Source organism: Lepidothrix coronata, unplaced genomic scaffold (genome assembly GCF_001604755.1).
Source record: "Lepidothrix coronata isolate B3197 unplaced genomic scaffold, Lepidothrix_coronata-1.0 Scaffold3, whole genome shotgun sequence".
Classification (NCBI taxonomy): Eukaryota; Metazoa; Chordata; class Aves; order Passeriformes; family Pipridae; genus Lepidothrix; species Lepidothrix coronata.
In genome coordinates, this window is record NW_016690183.1 from 943645 (window position 1) to 963783 (window position 20139).

Here is a 20139-nt window from a genome sequence, read left to right on the forward strand (position 1 = left end):
TATTTGTGTACCAAAGCTGTTAGGGTTTTGGCTTTTTGCATAACCTTTGTATTTTCTGTAAATCTTTCATTTTCCCTCTTTGTGAAACAGGTATAGGCAGAGTGTCTTTTGGAGCTTTCTTAGGTAGGTGAAGTTTAACTTTTCTTGAATTTTTAAAAAATTTTTAAAAATTCATTAAAGACTAACAAATTATTTAATATACACATTTGTAAATAATGGAAAAAATAATAAAAAAAATTTTGGGGTTACCTGGGTTCTGGGATCTTCCCATGATAATTAAGTATGACCTGATTATAACAAATATGGTCAAAAGAATTCAGTAGCAAGTGCAGAGTTGTCACCATTCTTGTTGATGTCTGTCATAAAAAATTAACTTTTCAGTGTGGCTTGTAACAACATCACTACAAATTTCCCTTGAAATTTTTGGGCTCTAATTTAATCTCTACAGTTTTAAGAATCACTCAGGCTAGTTGCTGTGACTCTTTCAGAGAAAAATAATCAATATGGAATAAAGGATCCAAACTGGTAGCAGAATTTGTGGCTGGGAACTTGTATTATAGGAGATAAAAATCATTCTTACTAGTAGAAAAATGAGCTGACTTAACTTTTTCTTATGAGAGAGTATTACTTTTAAGCTGAGATTCTGTTTCCCCTAAAATTACTTGTGCTGCAAAGCACAGTTTTTTAAGCACCATAAAGGAACTCTGAAGTTCCTGTCTAGAGAAAATAGTTGGCAAAACCAAAATGCTGAGGTTAGCTTTCTCTTTCTGCTGCTTTGTTGCCCTTTATTTTTTTAATTTTGCATGGTCTTGGACAATAGCATAAGCAAACAATTAGGAGAGTTTTATTGACTTTGCACTATTGAAGTTCCACTTCCCATGTTACCAGCTCCCATTACTTATTTTCCCTTTTTATTTCTGCAGATGTTGCCTTTATCACAACTGTGACCTTCCTGTGGAAAGTGTCAGCAATCACTGTTGTAAGCTGTCTTCCACTTTACATTCTCAAGTACTTGAAGCGCAAGTTCTCTCCTCCGAGTTACTCCAAGCTTACCTCGTAAAAGTGATTATATTCCTATGGTTTTTCACTCACACCCGTCTGCGAATCGCATATTCACTGTGCTTTAGAGTCTATGGATTTATGTTGGACTAAAGAAACTTCAAAAAAAGAAATTCAAAAATCAAAAGTGGTAGTGTGAATAGAGCACAAAAGGGAGGAAACATCTGACAGATACAATAACACGGAAATACACTAACAAGACTATCAGAGATAAAATAATTTTTTTTTTTTTTACTTTCATTTGCTTTAATTGTAAAGTAAAACTGAATTACCTTTGATTTGACAATGCTTCTGAACTTTTCATTGCTACTGTAAAGGATCTTTTGCTACTGTAAAGGATTTTTTTCCTATTGTATTTATCTTCTGCAAGTTAAATCAAAAGTTTTGTTATTTATTACATAAATTCCCTTCTTTAATTATCATATAACTTCCTACTTCAAGCCCTTTCCTTTAATGTTTCTATATGGAAAAGGTCAATCGTCCATACTTACTATAACAAACGTAATACCTGTAAATGCCCGTGTCTGTATTAGCAGCTATTATTCCTCATCAGACATTGATTAATATGCACTATTTGAATTATGTACAGATGTCTGCATAGCACAGTCTTATTTTAGGAGCTGTTGTCTTATCCTGTACTCTCCATTTCTGGCACCAGTAAATTACAGATGTGTGATGTTGACAGCAGTTCTTTAAATGCACATTACAGCCAGGTTGCACAAAAGCTGTTTAAAATGATAAATTCTGTACATAATTCCACAGCACCTATTGATCTGTACAGATATCAAAGACATGGCTGCTTGGTAAATATGTTTTAAAATTCTTATTCATTTTTTATTTGTAAAACTGCAAATAGTGTCAAAGTACATTTCTATATATGAGAAGTCCAGTAAACCTTGTATTAGCTAATATGTTTAAATTGCCTTGTAATCTGTTTACTTAGGTTACTCAGGTAAAAGAAAATAAGAGAAACACGTGAACATTCTGGTAGAAAAATCTATCATCTTCCAGATTGTAAATGTTTTGTTTCTGTAACTTAGTTTGGGTGCAAAGTTGTCAAAAAAAAAAAATCAAAACATTTTTGCTTTTTGTAAGCTGTCAGAGTTGAGTATCTTGGCTGAGTTATGACACTTCAAAGCAGTTGATGATTTGTTCCAGAAACTCATATGCTCTGATGCAATCTGAAGGGTCCAAATATTGCATACTGTACTGGCAAGTAGGATATGTTAATTTTCCATTGTGATAAAACTTTGCTTTCTCAAGAAGTACATATAATGAATTTGGCATAGTCTGTTAATCAGTGGAAAGGAACAACAAAGCTATTCATGCTTTATTTATTAAATATTTATGTGTGTGTTTTTAAAAACTGCTCAATATGGATGTCATTTTTATGTTCGAATGTATGCCTTTACAACATAATTCCTATTTTAGTCTCTTATAATTTTGCCCTTATGCCATTATTATATTGGATGAGTAATATATAAGTGATAAATATAACTACTTCCTGGGAGAGCAGAAGAAACTGCTGCAGAGCTATTTGGACTCCACCCCACTCCATTAATTTTTATTTTGGAAATTTTTCTTACTAGCTGTTTATCTGCTTTCTTTTTTAATTTTCATTCTTCATTATAAAAGCAATAAAGCCTAATTTCTACCAAATATTAAGGGTATATGTATTAAATAAACTATTGAAGTGGTGTTTCCTTTAATTACCCAACATCACAGACTAGTTTGCTCTATCCCTCTGTCACTTCTGTAAAACCCCCACAAGATGTCACTGTTCTTGCATACTAACAGAAGCCTTTCTGCATCCTGTGTGGTTTTGGCAAGATACTCCTGATTTTTATTTTTAGTTTAGTCCTGTGATATTTTTCGTGCTGATTTGCTTTAATATTATATTTTCATCAATAAGTGATAATTGTTTTTAAACAATTAAGGAAAGTCATTAGTGTGCAGTTATTCTGAAACATTGGTGGCATTTCTTCAGACCTTTTTTTCTTACACATTTTGAGCTTACAACCATATGCATAAGATTCAGGAGATATTAAAAAGCACTTACAGTTGGTCGTCTTTCATCTGTACCTCACATCTTTGACATTAGCAGACAATGAGAAAAATTGAAGTAGCATTGAAAGTGATGGTGTTACTGCAGTACAGCAGTATGAGGTACATTTGTATCCATGTGTACGGAATTTATAGCATATGTGTATTAAATCTCAACATTAAAACTGTAATGTTAGTGTGATAGCAAATGTATAGATTCTGCACACAGGTATAAGGCTTTCAAAAGTGGAGTCAGTTCTCTGCAGTGCCTGCTTTCTTCGTATTTTTAATATACAGAAAAGGTCCAGTTTCAGCTAGCCCTTTGTTTTGAAGACTGTGGAAGCCTGATTCAAGTGACTTACCTTGCTTTTGGATTCAGCTTTAGGCCTTGGATCTGCAAGTTAGACCCAGAATGACCTTTAGTTTTATTTGGTATTAAATAAATGTTTACTTTTGTGAGCTGCTATGTCAGATATGTTTTTCTGAAATGATAATCATGACTCTGAAAACATATTTGGAAAACAATTTCAGAACTGGGATAGGATGGAGGAGCAGGGTGTGAACAGGAAATATATCTTCACCAAAGTAACATTCTTAACAATACATGGACCATGTTTAAGAAGCACATGAGCTAAACATCTGCTAGATTTCCAGTGTAGTTTAATGGAAGAACACAGGGAAACAGAGAGATCCTGCAGAAGAAGACTACTGGTGATTGTATTGGCTTTTTCTGAGGCTATTCTAAATTTATGTGTTCATGTAACTGCTAGAAAACATTTTACTACACAAGGTATTAGTTTGCAAATGGAAGATAAATCCTTGCATACTTAACATTAAGTATGTAGCACTCTGTAGCAAGTGTTTTACAACAATGTTTTTATGTTCAAACTGAGCTTGCTGACAGATGCCATCAGAATTCATCTATGTGGTATCTCCTGTTTTCTTCCTAAACTTTTAGAGTGATTGACAGAAAATGTGCCATTGCTTTTGTATGTACACAGCAAGTATGTGTTATCTTGATGAGCAGCTTCAACTTGTCTTCCTACCCTCTGCAAGAGATTGTGAGTTTAAACTTCTTTCAGTCTCCTTTGAAAACATGTCTGCAAGAGAGAGCTCTGCAGTTGGGAACCTTTTCAGACTGGACAACAGTTCTGCAGGTATTTTAGCAAGAATGTTGATAGCCACATATGTAGTTAAAACAGCTTTAGTCATGAGGGTCAGCTTCTGTAGACAATCAGGAGATGATTTCCATATATATTGCTAGCTCTTATGCCCATTTGTACATGTTAGAGAGTAGGCCTACACGGTATAGTCTCCATACTCATCTGCAACCTTATTTCTGGCTCAAGGCATTGAGACTACTTGGAGAAAGAACCAGCCTTAATTCTTCTGCTGGTGAGCTAGGCAGTGCATTCCTGGGATCATCCTCCATCCCTAAACTGATGTGCACCTCCACCCTGCTCATACAGGGTACAGTGGAGGGTTCCTTCACCACTGGAGGTTGGAGCTGTTCAAGCCTGAGCCACTCTGGTTTGCATATTTACCACGTGAGTGAACCTGAGTCAGGCCTGGGGAAGGGCTTACTGTATAAGTGGCAGGATAGACTTCCTTAGAGGCTTTGGAGATGTACTTTGGAGGTACACATCTTTGGAGATGTGTACCAAAGATACTCCGATGCGATCTCTTTTTCTGCTTTTGAACAGCTTTGTATTCCTGGGTTTTATATTGGCAGGATAACATGAAAGAGGCTTGTATCTGTTTCACACTTGCATACCTCCATGTGTCCAGAGCTATTAATGTGGCTCCAACAACTCCTGCGGGGCAAAGGGATTTAGTGCAGAATATGTGGGCTCTGGATCACTTAAAAAGTGATAGCCAGAGGGGGAGAAGTGGCTGTTCGGGTCTTGCCACCAATGCAGAAACTGTTTTTGTAAGTCCTGCTTAACCCTGATACCCATTTGAATTTTAGCTTCCATGGAGTTTCTCCTTATTTTTGCTGGCTAGAAAGGAAAGAATTGGGCCAGCAGTCTCTTATAACACTTAATTGAATAACCTTTCTGTATCTAGGCTGTTATTATTATAACTCAATTGAAACTTGAAGGCAATCAAAAAGCCCTTCGATATGTTAGCCCCCTGTAGGGAGGAAAATCAGTACGAGTGAACAAAGACAACACGGATTGAACATTATATGTAAATAAACAGGAGGCACAATGTCTTTAACACTGTGTTAAAAAGCATTGGAATTTCTTTTGTAAACAAAACACACTTAAAGCGAGATACTTCCCAACAAGTATTAACTACCCAACAGATGCCCTCAGCAGGGTTCACAGCTATTATTGTGAGCGGGAATTTGCTCAGCCAATTGCTGACAAAATCTGCCTCAAATAGGCAATTGCACTGAAAGACCTATTCACTACTTCATCGACCAAAACCATAGTTTTGATCAAAATATTTTACAGCAGAGGTGGTGAAAACTGAATGCCATGAACAGAATAACGAGAGAGCACTCTGCAGTGGAGCTGACAAATTCTGCTTTATTGTTCCGTTCCTGACCGGTTTTTAGCAAAACTGCAGCCGAAATTTGTCCTTAGTGCAGTCTCCTCCTGTCCTCCAGCATGCATTCCACTTGAAATTGTAATTGGCCATGGTAAACCTCTGAATTGCTCCAAAAAAATCAGGGTTGAGGAATACTTAGCCTTCTGCATTACTAAGAGATTATCTGCTCTGAGAAGAGGAGATACTGTGTTCTATAACTGTGATGTGTAAGTATTTATGTCCCTGCCTTTATTCTTCTAGCAGTAAACTATCTATATTTCCTCTTCTCTTGACAAAACTGCCAAGAATAAAAAGAGCTTTGGTTATAATGTTCACGTAGCTTTAAGCAAGCAGTACACAAAATAGACCACTGTAATTCTTATTTGTAGAGTTGCTTTCCATTGTTTCTCTATAACATAAACATCTAGTTTTTTCCATGGGGCCTCTGTGTTTTGCTGTGTTTTGCTCCGAGTTCTAAGCATGAATTCGATTTTGCAAAGTAAACACACGTTATGTGGAAGCAAATTATAGATAACTACTTCAAAAGTCTGTTGAAAATTAATTCCTGGCTGGAATGCTGGGGATTGTTAATGGATGAATAGACCTGTAAGGGGTAAGTGTGTATGTACATATGTTTTGTATTTATTGCAATCATCTATTGCCTATTTGAAGGAGGGATCTGGTAATTCTCAGTCAAGATATTCCCTTGGGGAAAAGCTCTTCGCTGCATGTGCTCAGTAGAGGAAGACGAGCTGTTGTTTCCCCTGCATGTAGTCTCTGGTTGCCGCCTTCTCTTGCCATTGAATTCCAAATTCATCTGCAGGAACACAGCTAGTTATGCACTTCCTCCCACAGCTTCTGCTTCTCAGAGTACCTTTTCCCTTCATCAGAATACCGTCTCTTCCATGACAGTCACTTGAATATATGTCTGTTGGTTATCTTGATCTCAGCTGAACGGAGTTTATCCCAGCTGTAGGAGGTCATTTTTCATGTGTCATGAGCAAGGTAGATGGCGCAGACATGGTCTAGTACATACCTACACCTATCCAAATGCAACTAAACCAATTGCAGTCTGTCTGTGATTTAAAAACAAAACCAAAACAACAACAGCAAACCCACCACAACAAACCCAAGCATGTACAATTCTATCAAATTCTAGGAAGGAGGTGAAGGGAAACAAGGTTTAATGGCTTTGAAACTTTTACCCTGTGGCTGTAGTGCTTTTGGCTTGCTGATAGTTACCTTTTTTGGCATTATCTTCATGTGAGAAGATAGTAAAATATTTCAAGTTACTAAATTATTAATCTGATTTTTTAAAATATCCTAGCTGGAAGCCTTCACATTACTTTCCTACCTGTGCATGGCTAGTTGCAATTCCTTTTATATTATTTTTGGTATTATAATAGGAGAGTGAGAGTTGAAAGCAACATATGAAAATATCTGTACATTTGTTAAGAATTGGTTGTTATAGGAAAGGATGCCAAGATTTGAGAAGTAAGTATCTTGAAGTGTTTTAATCTTACAATTATTGTATGATTCTATGAAATAAAAGGTGAAAGGAAGAAATCTGCTGCTCACGTTAACTTAGGTTTTAGATGCCCTTAACTTGTACAGAGTTCAGAGCAAAAACAATCAAAATACACCTACATGGCAAATCTTACAAAAAAAAAATTCAATAACATTTTAAGAAAATAAGCCTTTTAAGATGACTGTGAGGCTCACACCTGAATGTCTGGAACTGGAGGGAAATCACATTTTGAACAACCCATCGAGCCACAAAGAAGCAATTTCAGACAGTCAAAACGCTACGCATTTTTTCCTAGCTCTTCTATTCAGGTCTGGCCCTGCTTGCCAGAAGAGATTTTTCCTGAACAGGAATGACCAGGATGGGCTGTTGCGTTGCACTTGCGTTGTTGCATTATCCTGAGAATGGCAGCCGTGAAAAGGTGCCTTTGTGCTTTGGTCCAGCTGTGCCCACTGGAATGTTGGGAGACACGGGTGTAAGTAGTCCCCAGCCTGAGCAGTTGTCTGGTCATTGAAGCCATCGGCTTCTGTGTAAACTTGTTTGTAGTGCTGGAAGGGCAGCAGGGCAGAGAAAAATAAGCTCTCTTTGTATAACCTGAAGCAAATTGGGGAGGAGTGGAGAAAAAAACCAAGCTGCTAGTCACATAACCACGCTACCAGCTTACTATCTGTCTAAATGCAATTACTTGGAGATGGCAGGTGAGGCGGGAGAACAAGGTTATAGCTCAGCTGTAATGCAGAGCCAGCCAGAGTCACTGATCTGGTGCTTAGCAGCACAGGAGTCTGTCTTCTTGACATGCAGGTAACTCTCTCTGCCAGTTCAGACATATCATCACTGTGAGTGATGGAGTTCGCTGCTGGAGAATCAGGGAAAGGCTTCTTAAGGCAAAGCTGGCCCTGGAGGCAGCTGCCTTGGGACATGGCAGCAGAGATGTCTGAAACTGCAGAACTTCACATGTTCTGGTCAGACACAGGAAATGCCTTCAGAGGCAGAAGGCTGGGGGAGAAAATGAAAGCACGTGGGGAAACTTTATTTGGCCCGAGGCCCAACAAAAACATACTCTCAGCCCCTCACCCTGTACAACATTGCCTAGTGTGATGAAATATCCAGGCTGTGCCATGCTGTGGGATCAGGGCAGCCTCTGCAGCTTCCACCTGCGGTTCACTAGCCTGGCGGGAAAGGGTGTAGAAGGTGTTAAATTCTTGATCTTTTTGTTTTACCCTGTACCCAGCTCCATTGCAGCCTGCTGCCATGGTGTGCAGAGGGAGTTAATGACTCCCAGTCCATGAGGTGAAAATCAGAACACAGCTATCTTGAAGGAGCCCTAAACCAAGACTGTGGGGTTGTCTGTGCCACCCAATGCTTGGCATGGAGGTACAGCCCCTAAGCACAAAGTGCTGCTGTGACCCTGTGCTCATAGCAAGCCAGTTGGCATCACCCCGGGAACATCAGGAGGTCTCCCTCATGAGCTGGTCTTCGTGCAAACCATCTTGTTTGTGTTTTGAGCATCTGATTGACCATGTCATTGCCCTAGCTATTCATCAGCACCTGCCATTCCTACTTGTGGTGTTCTTCTCTGAGTAACCTGGGCGTCTGGGGCCTCTTTGAAATTGCAGCCTGCCGATCTTGTAGCTGTTGACTCAAGCATAGTCACATCTGCGTGTGGGTCAGGGCTGGTGACTACAGTCAAGACTTCATTTATTTGTGTTGTATTTATTTTTAAAGATGGGACACAAATTCCATGAGAGAGACTCATCTGGTGATCATGTGAAGAGAGTGACCAAGCAGCTTCTCATGGCTGAGCTGCTTTCAGGCAAGGTGAATTCAGTATATGCCCTGCCAGTTCAGCTAAGGGAGAAATTTTGGAAGGAAGACACCCTCCAGCGACTAAAGGAAAACATGAAAAACAAAGACCTCTCTGGAGTCTTTCTTGTTACCTGCCAGTCCTGTTTGAGTCACAGACATCTCCAAGCTCCTCTAATTTGCATCCCTCCTTTTCTGGTTTGATACTCTTCCAAGACATAAAAAATGTAGGAACTTTATCTTGTTTTAGGAAAGAAAAAACTTGCTGCAAGTCTACAATACAGCAGTTAGTCAGCTTCATATTGCACAAATTTCAATGAGAATATCAAAATTTGAGGCAGGAACTAAGAACTTGAGGCGAGTGAAGGGGGAAGACTAATAATTTCCATCGTTTTGCCCATACAAAAGCTTCTGTTCCCAGTTGGAGGCAGCCTTCCCCAGGAGTGACTGGTTATTTTAAATGCTACTATTTTTAAGTAGGAGCCTGGTTTCCAAAACATGCTAAATATTCACTGTACAAGCCTTCAGTCTCTTGATAAATCTCAAGCTGGACAATCAAAATGATCAGTTGGAAGGGAATAAAAGCATAGTACAGGAGCACCAAATAGATAATTGTTATTGGTATCACATTATGGACCTGGAGCAGGATGCTGGAGATGATGATGCAGGTTATTCAGAGAAAGAGCCCCTTTACCCATTAATTAAGAGACTGACAAGGGAAAAGGTTTTGTCATCACTGAGAATGCATGGAACTGAGGAAATATGACAATAATAGTGAGGTAGGGCTAGAACCAGTCTGTGAGGAGGAAGGTCCTAGGATCTTCCAGACATGACTTGGGAGGAAAGAAATGGTACCTTTTTCTTAGAAAGAGACAGGATTTTCATCAAGGTGGTAAATTTGCTAACCTAAAATCTTGGGCATATGGGGGCTTGATAGTGTAATTTACACAAGGTATGAAGGAAGGACTTCTTTACTTTTAACCTGAGACTTGATCATCCTCCTTGTTGGAGTGGCACCTCACCTCAGGGACTGCTTCACTTGTGTTTGTATTTTTTTCATGAAAATACAGTGTGAATTTTTGCTATATTTAGGAGTGGTCACTCTAGAAATTAGTCCCTTAACTGTGGTGTAATTCCAGTTTTCTTCTCATCCTCCAGATTACTGCGATCTTACACAAATATGTGCACTTTCGAGTGTGGGAAAGACATCCCCAGGGTCTTCCGTACTGCCCAAAGCTCTGACTTGGTACTGTGACTCGGTACAGATTTGAGCAGGTCCCATCCTGCTCTGCCCCCTTCCATTGCCCTGATGATCAGCTCTTCTTTGTGACTGTCTCCCAGCACAGGAACTGTTCTAACGCTTCTTGTTAATCCCATCAATGGAAAGCACGGTCACGTTGTCGGAAGTGACTGGAGTGGAGCTTTAGCGATAGAACTGAGGCTTTTTAGCACAGCACTATGACTGAAATAGCTGTAAACTGGTGCTAGGGAGTCGAAGGTGGAGAGAGAGAACATCTGTATAACTCTCCATGCCATCTCCAACACTGTTTCACAGCCACCAGCCCCTTTAACCCAGTCAGAAGCAGTACCTGCATTCTTCTAGTCAGTACCTGTGCTTTCCAAAAAATGGTCTCGGGTTTTATTTGAATGACTGATGCATTTAAGTAGATGAGAGTCAGTATCAATAAGTGCGGGGGGTTTGCTTTACTATTTTATTTCTAAGAAAAAGTTTCTGGTGAAAGCTGGTGTTTTTACAAAAGCCAGAAGGGGGCGTCAGAAGCCAATAAATAAGTAAAATCCCACATCCACGGTCATAATAACCAAGAAGACATACCCGTCTTTTAAGATACACTGTACCCGTTTTCTAAAATTGTGTTTCCATAGTACAGAAAAGAAAAGCCTCCTGAATGGTTTAGTCTTAAATCTTATAGAAAGGATTTTTTTCCAGGTCAGTCATTGTCAAACACCATCACCCCAAGTCCTGCTGCTGGGAACGCAGTCTCCACTTGGCAGGCTAATTTATTTATCAGTGCAGTACTTGGAAGGTGGAGGGGTTTCTGACAGTCCATCTAGGCTGGCTTCAAACCAAAGTCTTGGGAATTGGAGCCTTCATTCTCTGAGGCAAGTTTGTGGTTTTTATTGAACTTTTAATTGTGTGAAGGGAGGAGAAAACGCCCTTAAGAGAAAACTACCCCAAGTAGTGTTTACTGTGATATCCTCACGATGATGGAGGCAGCTGGGTCAGGACAGATTTCATATCAAGGCCCTCGTTAACCACTTTTTGCCACATTTGCTGACCACTAGTGCCAACTATCAGAAGCAACATGTTCCCATGCTCCAAGTAGAACAGGATGTTTCATCTCAGCAGTTTCTGAATCAACAAAGTCCATAGGACTGCTCAGCCAGACCCAGTGTTATGGTTGGGTCTCTGCACCAACATCCTGGCAGCCCTTCCTTTGCCTTCTTCTGCCCCACTCCAGACCTTCACACCAATTTTTTGGAAAGACCCTTATCGCTCAGCTGGGAGCTCATGCTTTGGCCCCTCCATAGTTATCCCAAATTGATCTCTTACTACCCTGCCTTTACCCTCCTCTGATCTGCCACTGATACCAGCCTTAAACCCTCTTAATCCAAGCCAGTCACAGGATCTAAGAGGTCTTTTACTGGGCTTTGTACCCAGGCAGCAGTCACCCTTCAAATCCCTGCTCCAGACAAAGTTTTACTCTGAGGTCACCAAGTCCAGCTAACCATGAATAAAGGGGATACTTGTGTGTGTATATGCCCATGCATGCAGAATTTCTGAGATCTCTTTCTGCCTAATCCTGTGGGTCATTCTATACCTCTTTGCATTCAGAGAACAGTGACAGCACCTAGACAAGATGCTCCAGAGCTCCATGCAGTGCTGGACCTCTGTGGCCCAGTGACAAGTGAAGGAGCTTTCCAGGAGGAGAAAGAGAGTCTCTGTGTGGGTGGAAATGGCCTTTCTTTGTCCTGCTAAAGGTTGCTGGCTGCTTCTGTGAAATTGGTCTGCATCCACTTATTGGAGTGCAGCCAACAAAACTTGGAGCCAAATCCCAGACTTCCAGACTTGACAGCTTTGACTCATGTAACTTGAGAAACACCAAGAGAAGTATTGCATTGTGGCACAGCCCTTGTGGACTGCTCAGCGCATCAGTGCTGGGCAGCAAGCAGGCAGCAGCCCTTCAGCAGTAAATGCAAGTAGTTTTCACCTCAAAGACTCACCTCTAGTGAAGGGTTCTTCAGCTGAAGTTCCAAAGTGTTCCATGAACCAGTTTTCAGCCCTATTCTTCAGTTTGTCTTTTCACACCTGCCTTCCCCAGAATAAGCTCGGTGGATAGATCCAGTCTGCATTGATCAGTCGAGGAGGTTGTTCTGCCATGGCTCTACCTCTTAGCTTAACAAAGGCATTACTGTCTGCACAGATCTGCCCATGCAGTTTTCCCTTGCACCACATGCACCTCTGTGGGCAGCCTCCTTCTCATACACTACAGTTAAGAGGCTTCTTTAATTTCATCATTTACTTATTGTGCTTAAAAGCAACCTGAAAATAAATTTAATTGGACTCTTGAGAGGAAGAGAGTAGGGAGAAGAAAGTCCTGGAAGCAAAAGAGAGGAAGAAATTAATTTGTATCATCTTCATGGTTTCTATAAATGTTCCAGGCTTGCATTTGATCTATCTGCATTAACTTAGGGTGGAAGAGTCTGTTGGTGCAGACCCAGTGCCTGGTGTTTGAAGGTTTCATAATGCTTGTGGTTTCACTGTTGTGCTGGAACACAGTTTAGAGCAGAGGAATCATGAGGTGCTTTTCAGCATTTTTGTTAGCAATGAGAAAAAGGATTCTCTGGCTTTGCAGAGCTGAGAGTCTTGTGTTTGAACTATGGATGCTGAGGTGTTCATCCTGAAAAACTTTTTACGGCCTTTGAAAGGTCCTGCTCTGCAATGCATGCGAAGAAACTGCAATGACTCAGCACATCTGGTTTTCAGGGACTCAACTGAGGGATCCCAGATAGAAGATTGACCCTACTAATACTTGCAAATGTCTTGTTCTAGTTGCTAGTGAATTTGTACTCTCATATACAGCAACAGATGCAAAAGAAGAGATGGGGTTCTTCCTGAGACTTTCTAGTCCTGCATACTCATTTGGAAATCAATTTAATGCATTTTAATTGCCTATTTTTCTCCTTGGTTTTCCCTTTACAGCTACACACCAGCAAAAAAAATAATAAGGTAGAGTCTAGCCAGGCAAGCTGCTAATGAGGAAGCTTGACTCAAGATTTTAATTTTCAGCATTTGTTCTTCAAGATAGCTACTTCAGCATGCAGGGATGTCACAAAACAGGAATGCTGCCATTAGTTAATGGAACAAAGGCATTGGGCTTGTACATCATTTTATTACACAAAGAACCAAACATACCTTTGACCAAACTAGAGGAGTACAGCAATTTCTTTCAGGTTGCTGCCCACCCCACCTCCCTGAGTCAAATCACTCCTATAAAGAAAACTCTCATTGTGCATGAAATATGGTGTGGAAAGAATGAGGGAGATACAATTCCAGATGTGAAAAATGTATATGTTAAAAGTCCAATCTCTTGCCAGCCTTTCATCTGGCAAAGAGAAGCTTCTGTCTTTGCCAAGCTGATCAAAGTGCTTCTCAGAAATCCCCCATCCATGCGGCATTTCTGTGAGAAACAAGCATTAGCTGGGGTCCCTGGACATCCGGAGCAGGCAAAATAGCACAAAGTTGGGCTCAGAGTTAGGATCAAATTCAGCCCACTACCAAGGTGCTCCCAACTCCGCAGCTGGTGCAGCTCAGCCGTGACCTTGGTACCACTGAACACTGGCCATTGCTGCTGAAGTAGTGCCCTGCAGGCACCTAGAGACATCTGCATCACCATCTCCATCATAACCCTTCATCTCCAATAGCAAGCAGTTTCCTATAATTTCATTTTTTAGCTTGAAAAGCTCAAAGTTTCATCCCTGTCCAAGGCCACTGTCTTTGGAAAGGCTGAGCAGCTCAATGTTTGGTGAAAGTAATAGCAAAAGAGAGCATATTGCTTTAAACCATTGGGCTGTAGTTCATAATTACCTACTTTACATCAAATGTATAGGATGCTCCTCAATCAGGCATAGCCAGAAGTGAGGGAATAAAACCTTGGCACCTCATTTCATCACCTGGAAAATAGTTCCTTTCTCCCTCAATACCTCTCATCCCCTGGGTCATCCTGTCATGCTGCAAGAACATGCTGCAGGGACTGGTGTTTGTAAGCATCTGGCACAAGGGGCCATAGTCAAAATTGCTGCTAGAGTAGTCCAAATCCTATTCATAAAGTTTGTGAAGGTGAGCCCAGAAAAGTTAAAGCAATGATTTTGTATTTGCTGGAGTTTAACAAGGTCACTGACTCTGCATCAGAAAATGAGATCAGTAAAATGTATACAAGTATTGGAGTATCAATATTGGAAGGATAAACTTGGGTTAGAGAAGAGAGAAGTGCAATAAATAGCACCATGCACAAGAAGAAAGCTTACAGGCCAGATGTCCTGGGGCTCAGCGCCGGGACTTGTTCTGTTTAAGAGTTTTGTACAAATGAGCCTGAGGTTGGTGCGATATCCCAGGTGTCCAGATGCAGATGACATCATGATAAGAGGGGAAGCTGATAAATTTCAGGAACGCACCAGACTACAAGAGGATTTGGAGACGCTGGGGGAACAGGGTAATACAAAGGAATTCAGTATTACACAATGGAAGGTTATTCATTTAGGGAGAACCAACAGCATTTTTAAATGCAAGTTTAATAGACTAGAGCAGGAGGAAACTAATGAAGGCAAAGACTCAGCTGGTGCTGGGGAGCAATAGGGATAGCAGCAGTCTGACATGTAAATAATAGCACAGCTGAGATATTGGAAAAGAGGGCTCATGCTGCAGCCAGAGAGCCCGGGACTTCATATTGGGTCGCTCATTTCATGTAGCAATGAAGGTGCTCTTGGCACTGAACCTGAAGTTGAAACAAGCCAGTCCCCAGCTACAGAGAAGAGGAAGGCTACAAAGGGTACTTACTTCACTGCTTGCCCTGTTCTGTGCATTGGGGCGCGGAGCTTTGGATCTAAAAGGAGATGCTTTCATATGCACGGAAGTGAAGGCAGCTAAGGACGTGTTTGGGCTCCTCAGGGCACTGGGCCGTGACCACAGCTCAACAACGCATGCTGCCTTTGCTGTAAATCAGCTCAGTCTAGGTCTCCTCTGGCTAGGGGTGGGGAAATGTTCTTGGGGACCAACTACCAGCAGAGGATAGAGAATGAGATGGAGTTACAGGGGCCTGTTGCTAAAAGCAGACTTTCCAGGGGATGAAGAGCTTACTGACAAGAGAAGAAGGGGCCCCTTTTGCAGTGGAAGAGCATGCACAACCTTTCCTGACTCCTGACCATCCCAGGCTCAGCCACTGGCCCCTGGACTACTGGGTGAAGCAGCACTGCTGCACATGCAGCCAACCCAGGCCTTGCATACATCCTTCTGGGTCACCACTTCCACAAAGCCTATTGCAGCAACCCCACTCCTTCAGATGAAACATAGACATCTGGAAAAAACTGCTTTGCACTGCCTGAAAATGAAGGTGTGATCCTGCACCTTGGAGGATGGATGAGGTGGAAGCTGCCATCCCCACAGTGTGCAGGAACCGATACCTACCACAAGTCTCTGCCACAGACATCATAAATCTGGTGTTTCCCTTCCCCAGAAGAAGGGTCTACTCTGCTGCCAACTTGAGTCCCTGTGTACCCAACCCGCCTTTCTTTTATTAAGTGATTTTGAATGAGTAAAAAAACTTGTTACCACCCTCTGTACCAGCACCTGGAGAATTCTGAAACTTCAGATATTTCCAGAGCTAAAACACATTGTCTGGCACAAAACCTTGTCACTGTTTCTTTGCAAGTCTGTCAATACTGTACAAGTACAAATAGAGCGGTAGGCATGCTCTTATTTTTTAACCACCCACTGTATTGCACATTCCATTGGCAGTGTCCAGGGAAAAATGCAGAGTATCAGTATTTTCATTGTTGATGGTTGTTTTGCCATGTGAAGGGAGTTCCTGAATTGCCGTGGTGGGACCCTAGGGTCACGCAACAGAGACGGAATTCATCCCACTGCTGGTACCCACCTCAGCCTGACCAGCTGCGGAGGGGAGATGCTGCACAGCGACCCCTGACAGCAGCGAGGGTTCCACCCTGTACCTGCCCACAGTTTGGGTTTGCACAAGAGACAAACGCAAAAGAAAACAAAATGGCACTGACGCAGTGTGTATCGTTATGAAATTATTTCTCTGAACTAATGTCTCAGTTCAATTCAGTTGCAGCTTTCTGTATATGGGTCTGGTGTGGCTGTCTGACGTCTGTCTTGATTTTAAAAAGTCAGTGTCTAAACAAATGACTGTAGCTCCAAAAAGGTTTAAGGTCCTTTGCCTGCAGTCGCTGGCTGCATTCCTAAACTGTCGTTTAAAAAGAGTCCACTAAATCAAAAGCCAGGTAAATCAACAGAGCACTCAACGTCGTAATGATACCAGTTACAAAGTAAATTACAACATTATTCAAGCACACAAAACTCCTCTGGCATTTGTCCTGCTAAGTGCAATGCACCTTAAAAGTGATGAAATGATTTCTGGCAGCCTGTGAAAGAGCCTGTCTGGGGGATGAGCCCAGCCTCTGCTTTTGCACCAGCTTCTAACTCTGGGAGGGCTTCAGGCAGCAGCTGGTCACCACTCAGGTGTGCTCCCTGCCTTGCTTGAAAGGTTCATTGATGTGTTTTCAAAATGGTGCCTTACCAGCCATAAACACTGACCATGTGTTGCCTCAGTTTCCAGCAAATCTTGTTACAATTTTCAAAGCAGGGGATTAGAAAGACTTTAATTAAGGACTTGGTTAGGGAGGCTTGAGACTTATAAATCTTTTGTTACAATGAATGAAATTCTGAACAGATGCTGGTGCTTTTGAAGCTGCCAAGACCCAAAAGATGGGTGTGCAAACCCTAAGAAGATGGCCACTATTACGAATGTTAGATATAAAAGGTTGTAAGGATATAAGGGCAAGAAGCCCAAAACAGAACAAAATTTCCATGCGGAGCAATGGGTGGATTGTGGGATTCTGTGCATTTACTGTAAGAAAATGTTTGACACTGGTAAACATTGCAGAGAGGGGTTCCCACCACCCTGTTTTCAAAACACTTTTGTGTAGACAAAGCTGCAAGTTTTCATTTTACAGAACACGGTGCAAAGAAACAATTTGCCCCAAGTCTTACAAGCAGCTCAGGGTGCAGGTCAGGCACAGCCTGTTGTGCTGTGCTACTAACCTATATCCTCTGTTGAGGCGAGAACAAAGGCATTTGGGTTGAATTAAAGCTTCCCTGAGAAATACTGTAGCTTACTGTGTATGAAGATCCATGCAAACTGTCCGTCCCAGACTGCTGAGCCCCAACAAAAAGGAGAGAAAAGGGAAATGCAGAAGGGAATACACACACACAACTTCACATAATATGAAACTAATCTTGTGAACATGAATCAGACTCTTCAGTTATTAAAACATCCTGTATAAATACTCTGCAGTATTTTTTTTAACGTATAACATTAAATGCAAGAGCTGAGGATGGGGGGGAAATTTATTGCTTGCAAAGATGAGCAGAAGGGGTAAATAGTACCCATCCAAGCCTGCATCATTTGGCTCCTTGCTGCAGCAAAGGAGCAGTGTGTGAGGTTCAGAGGAAGCGTGTGTCATATGGCCAAGCCGCACAGGGAATGCCAGCATGGGCTCTGGGGTCCACAGACAGCTCCAGCTCTGGAGGGGTACAGCCCAGCAATCACTGGCAGTGGGAAGTACTGCGATGGTGAGACAGTATTACTCACACACCCTATATCTGGGTGGGAAGAAGGAGGGGAGGCTCCTTTCCTACTCCTACCCTCCTTCCTTCTACAATATACAGATTTTTTAATTCTTGTGATTTCTCTAGTACAAACTGATTGCCGTCAGAGCAGGGGAAGATAGGTGGGAACCCAAAAACGCTATATGCCCTAAAGCAGAGGCTCTGTGGCCTGCTATGTTCCCCTTCTTACCAAACTCTCTCCCCAGTTCAGCTGCTTCCCCACCACTCTGCACTGCCTCCCACAAATATCACCTCGACATGCAGCCACACAGACAAGTTTCTCAACCTGACCTGGGCCACACAAGCCACTGCACATTCAGTCTCAGCAAAGGAGGAAACGTAGAGTTGGGCAGCAGAGCAGGGCAGCTGAACTCTCCCTGGCAATTAACCTAATTACTGGCTAAGTGCAGAAAATGCTTTGTTTTGAAGCACAGCATCTTCTGTGGAGGGGAAGGGAAGCACCACCTCATGCCCTCCTTCTTGCTATGGGACACATGGATGGAGAAGGGCTGCCCAAGGAGCCCACACAACTCTCTCCTGGCGGAGATGGGCTGTGAGAAAAGACAGGCCAGCAGAATCATTCTCATGATAAACTGGAGAAGGCTGGCTGCCTTCATGGCAGTGATGGGGGGCAAGACACAGCCTGGCACAGCACTGATGACAAGGGAGGGTTTCTTGCCGAGGTGCACATCTGCACAGTCCTGTGTATCCAGTGGAGCAAAGCCTGCTGAGATCTCACCAGCGGGGTGGCGGAGAACAAGGAACTGGCCTGGGACAGGGGGAGCCCCGTGTCTGTTCTTGGTGCCTGAACTGCCATGCAGTGATTCCCACACGGGGAGAAGGGTGAAGGGGAGTGAGGAAGCAGCAGCCACATCTCCCTGTTGTCCACTGCCAACCTCTCCCACATGCGGGCTGTAGTGGGCAGTGCCGTCATGCTGCGGCCCAGGGGGCTGCTTGGGATGAGGCTGAACGTGGAGATCTCTTTCATCTTCCCGGGGAGGCGAAGAAGACTAGCCCTGCCTCGAAAGGCAAGGGGAATGCCGATACTGGTCCCTGCTAACCCAGCGCTTGAGGTCACTGTAAAGTGTCTCCTAATACTCCCAAGACTTTTATCTATCTATCTATCTATCTATCTATCTATCTATTTATTTATTTATTCCTCTCGGTTTTTCTTCTGTTTAAAGAACATGTCGTAAAGTCCAAATTAATGAAGGGCAGCAATGGCCGTAGCAGTTACGGGTAGGGTTTGGGCAGGAGACGTAGGTAAGGGAAGCAAACAGGGCAGGGGCCAGCCGGTGTGCAAGTCTCGGCGGCGGCACAGGAGAAGGGACCTGGCATCGAGGACGTGGCTTTTAGAAACGGCGGGGGCGCGTTTGCTACAATGAAACAACAGCCGTCTAAAAATAAGGTTGTTTTCTGTACTAAGCTCCTTTTAACTTCGTTAGTCATCACCCGCTCCCAAAATAAGCTCCGTGTAACAGTCTCTCCTAGTAGCGGCTGTAAACAAACTCGGAGAGGCGGGCGGGAGGCGTAGGGCAGAGGGAAGTGGAGCGGCAGGCGGAGGCGGGGCGGCCCCGGGAGGCGGCGAGGGCGGCGGGGCCGCGGCCGGGACCGAGAGCGGGGCGGCGGGGCCGGGGCAGGGGCCGGGGGGCGGTAGCGGGCCCCGCGTTGCGCCGCCACCGCCGGCTGCCCGCGCCGGCTGGCGGGACCTTGGAGCGGAGCCACGGTGGTCCGGGCAACGGCATTAAACAGGAGGAAACAGACGGGGGATTCCGTCATTTCGGCGGGGAGCGGGGCGGGGGGGCGGGGGGAGGGCAGGAAAGGAGAGTCCCGCCGAGAGCGGCGCGGCTCCCGCCCCCGCCCCGGCCTCCAGAGAAGGTGCCGGGATCTCCTCTGCGTCCCACACCCACGCCGGGCAGCTCCGGTGGGCGCGGGGCTGGGGCACACGGGATCGGGGCACCCGGATAGGGACCCACGGACCGGGCTACAAGGAACCGGGGCACACGGGATCGGCCCGCACGGACCCGGGCACACGGGATCGGGGCACACGGGGCCGGAGCAATCGGATAGGGACACACGCACCGGGGCACAGGGGGCCGGGGCACACGGGATCGGGACACAGAGGACCGGGACACCCGGACCGGGGTACAGGGATCGCGGCGTTCGGAACCCCCGAGCGCCGCCCTGGGGCCGCCCCGTCGGGCGGTGGCGCTGCGGCCGCTCCGCCCCCGGCGCCCCCTGGCGGCGCCCC

The 20139-nt window shown here is 43.7% G+C and overlaps 1 protein-coding gene across 4 annotated transcripts in view; it reads left to right on the forward strand.

Moving 5' to 3' along the window:
- Positions 1-3561, forward strand: part of ATP9B (ATPase phospholipid transporting 9B (putative)) — a 158868-nt gene extending 155307 nt beyond the window's left edge. For 3 of the 4 annotated variants that reach the window (XM_017822238.1, XM_017822254.1, XM_017822247.1), the window contains 2 exons: positions 91-123; positions 924-3561. In XM_017822238.1, coding sequence (XP_017677727.1) covers positions 91-123; positions 924-1152 — 262 coding nt within the window. In that variant the 3' untranslated portion in view covers positions 1153-3561. The remainder of the gene's footprint in view (positions 1-90; positions 124-923) is intronic. The other variant, XM_017822264.1, reaches the window with a different exon arrangement.
- The last annotated feature ends 16578 nt before the right edge of the window (positions 3562-20139 follow it).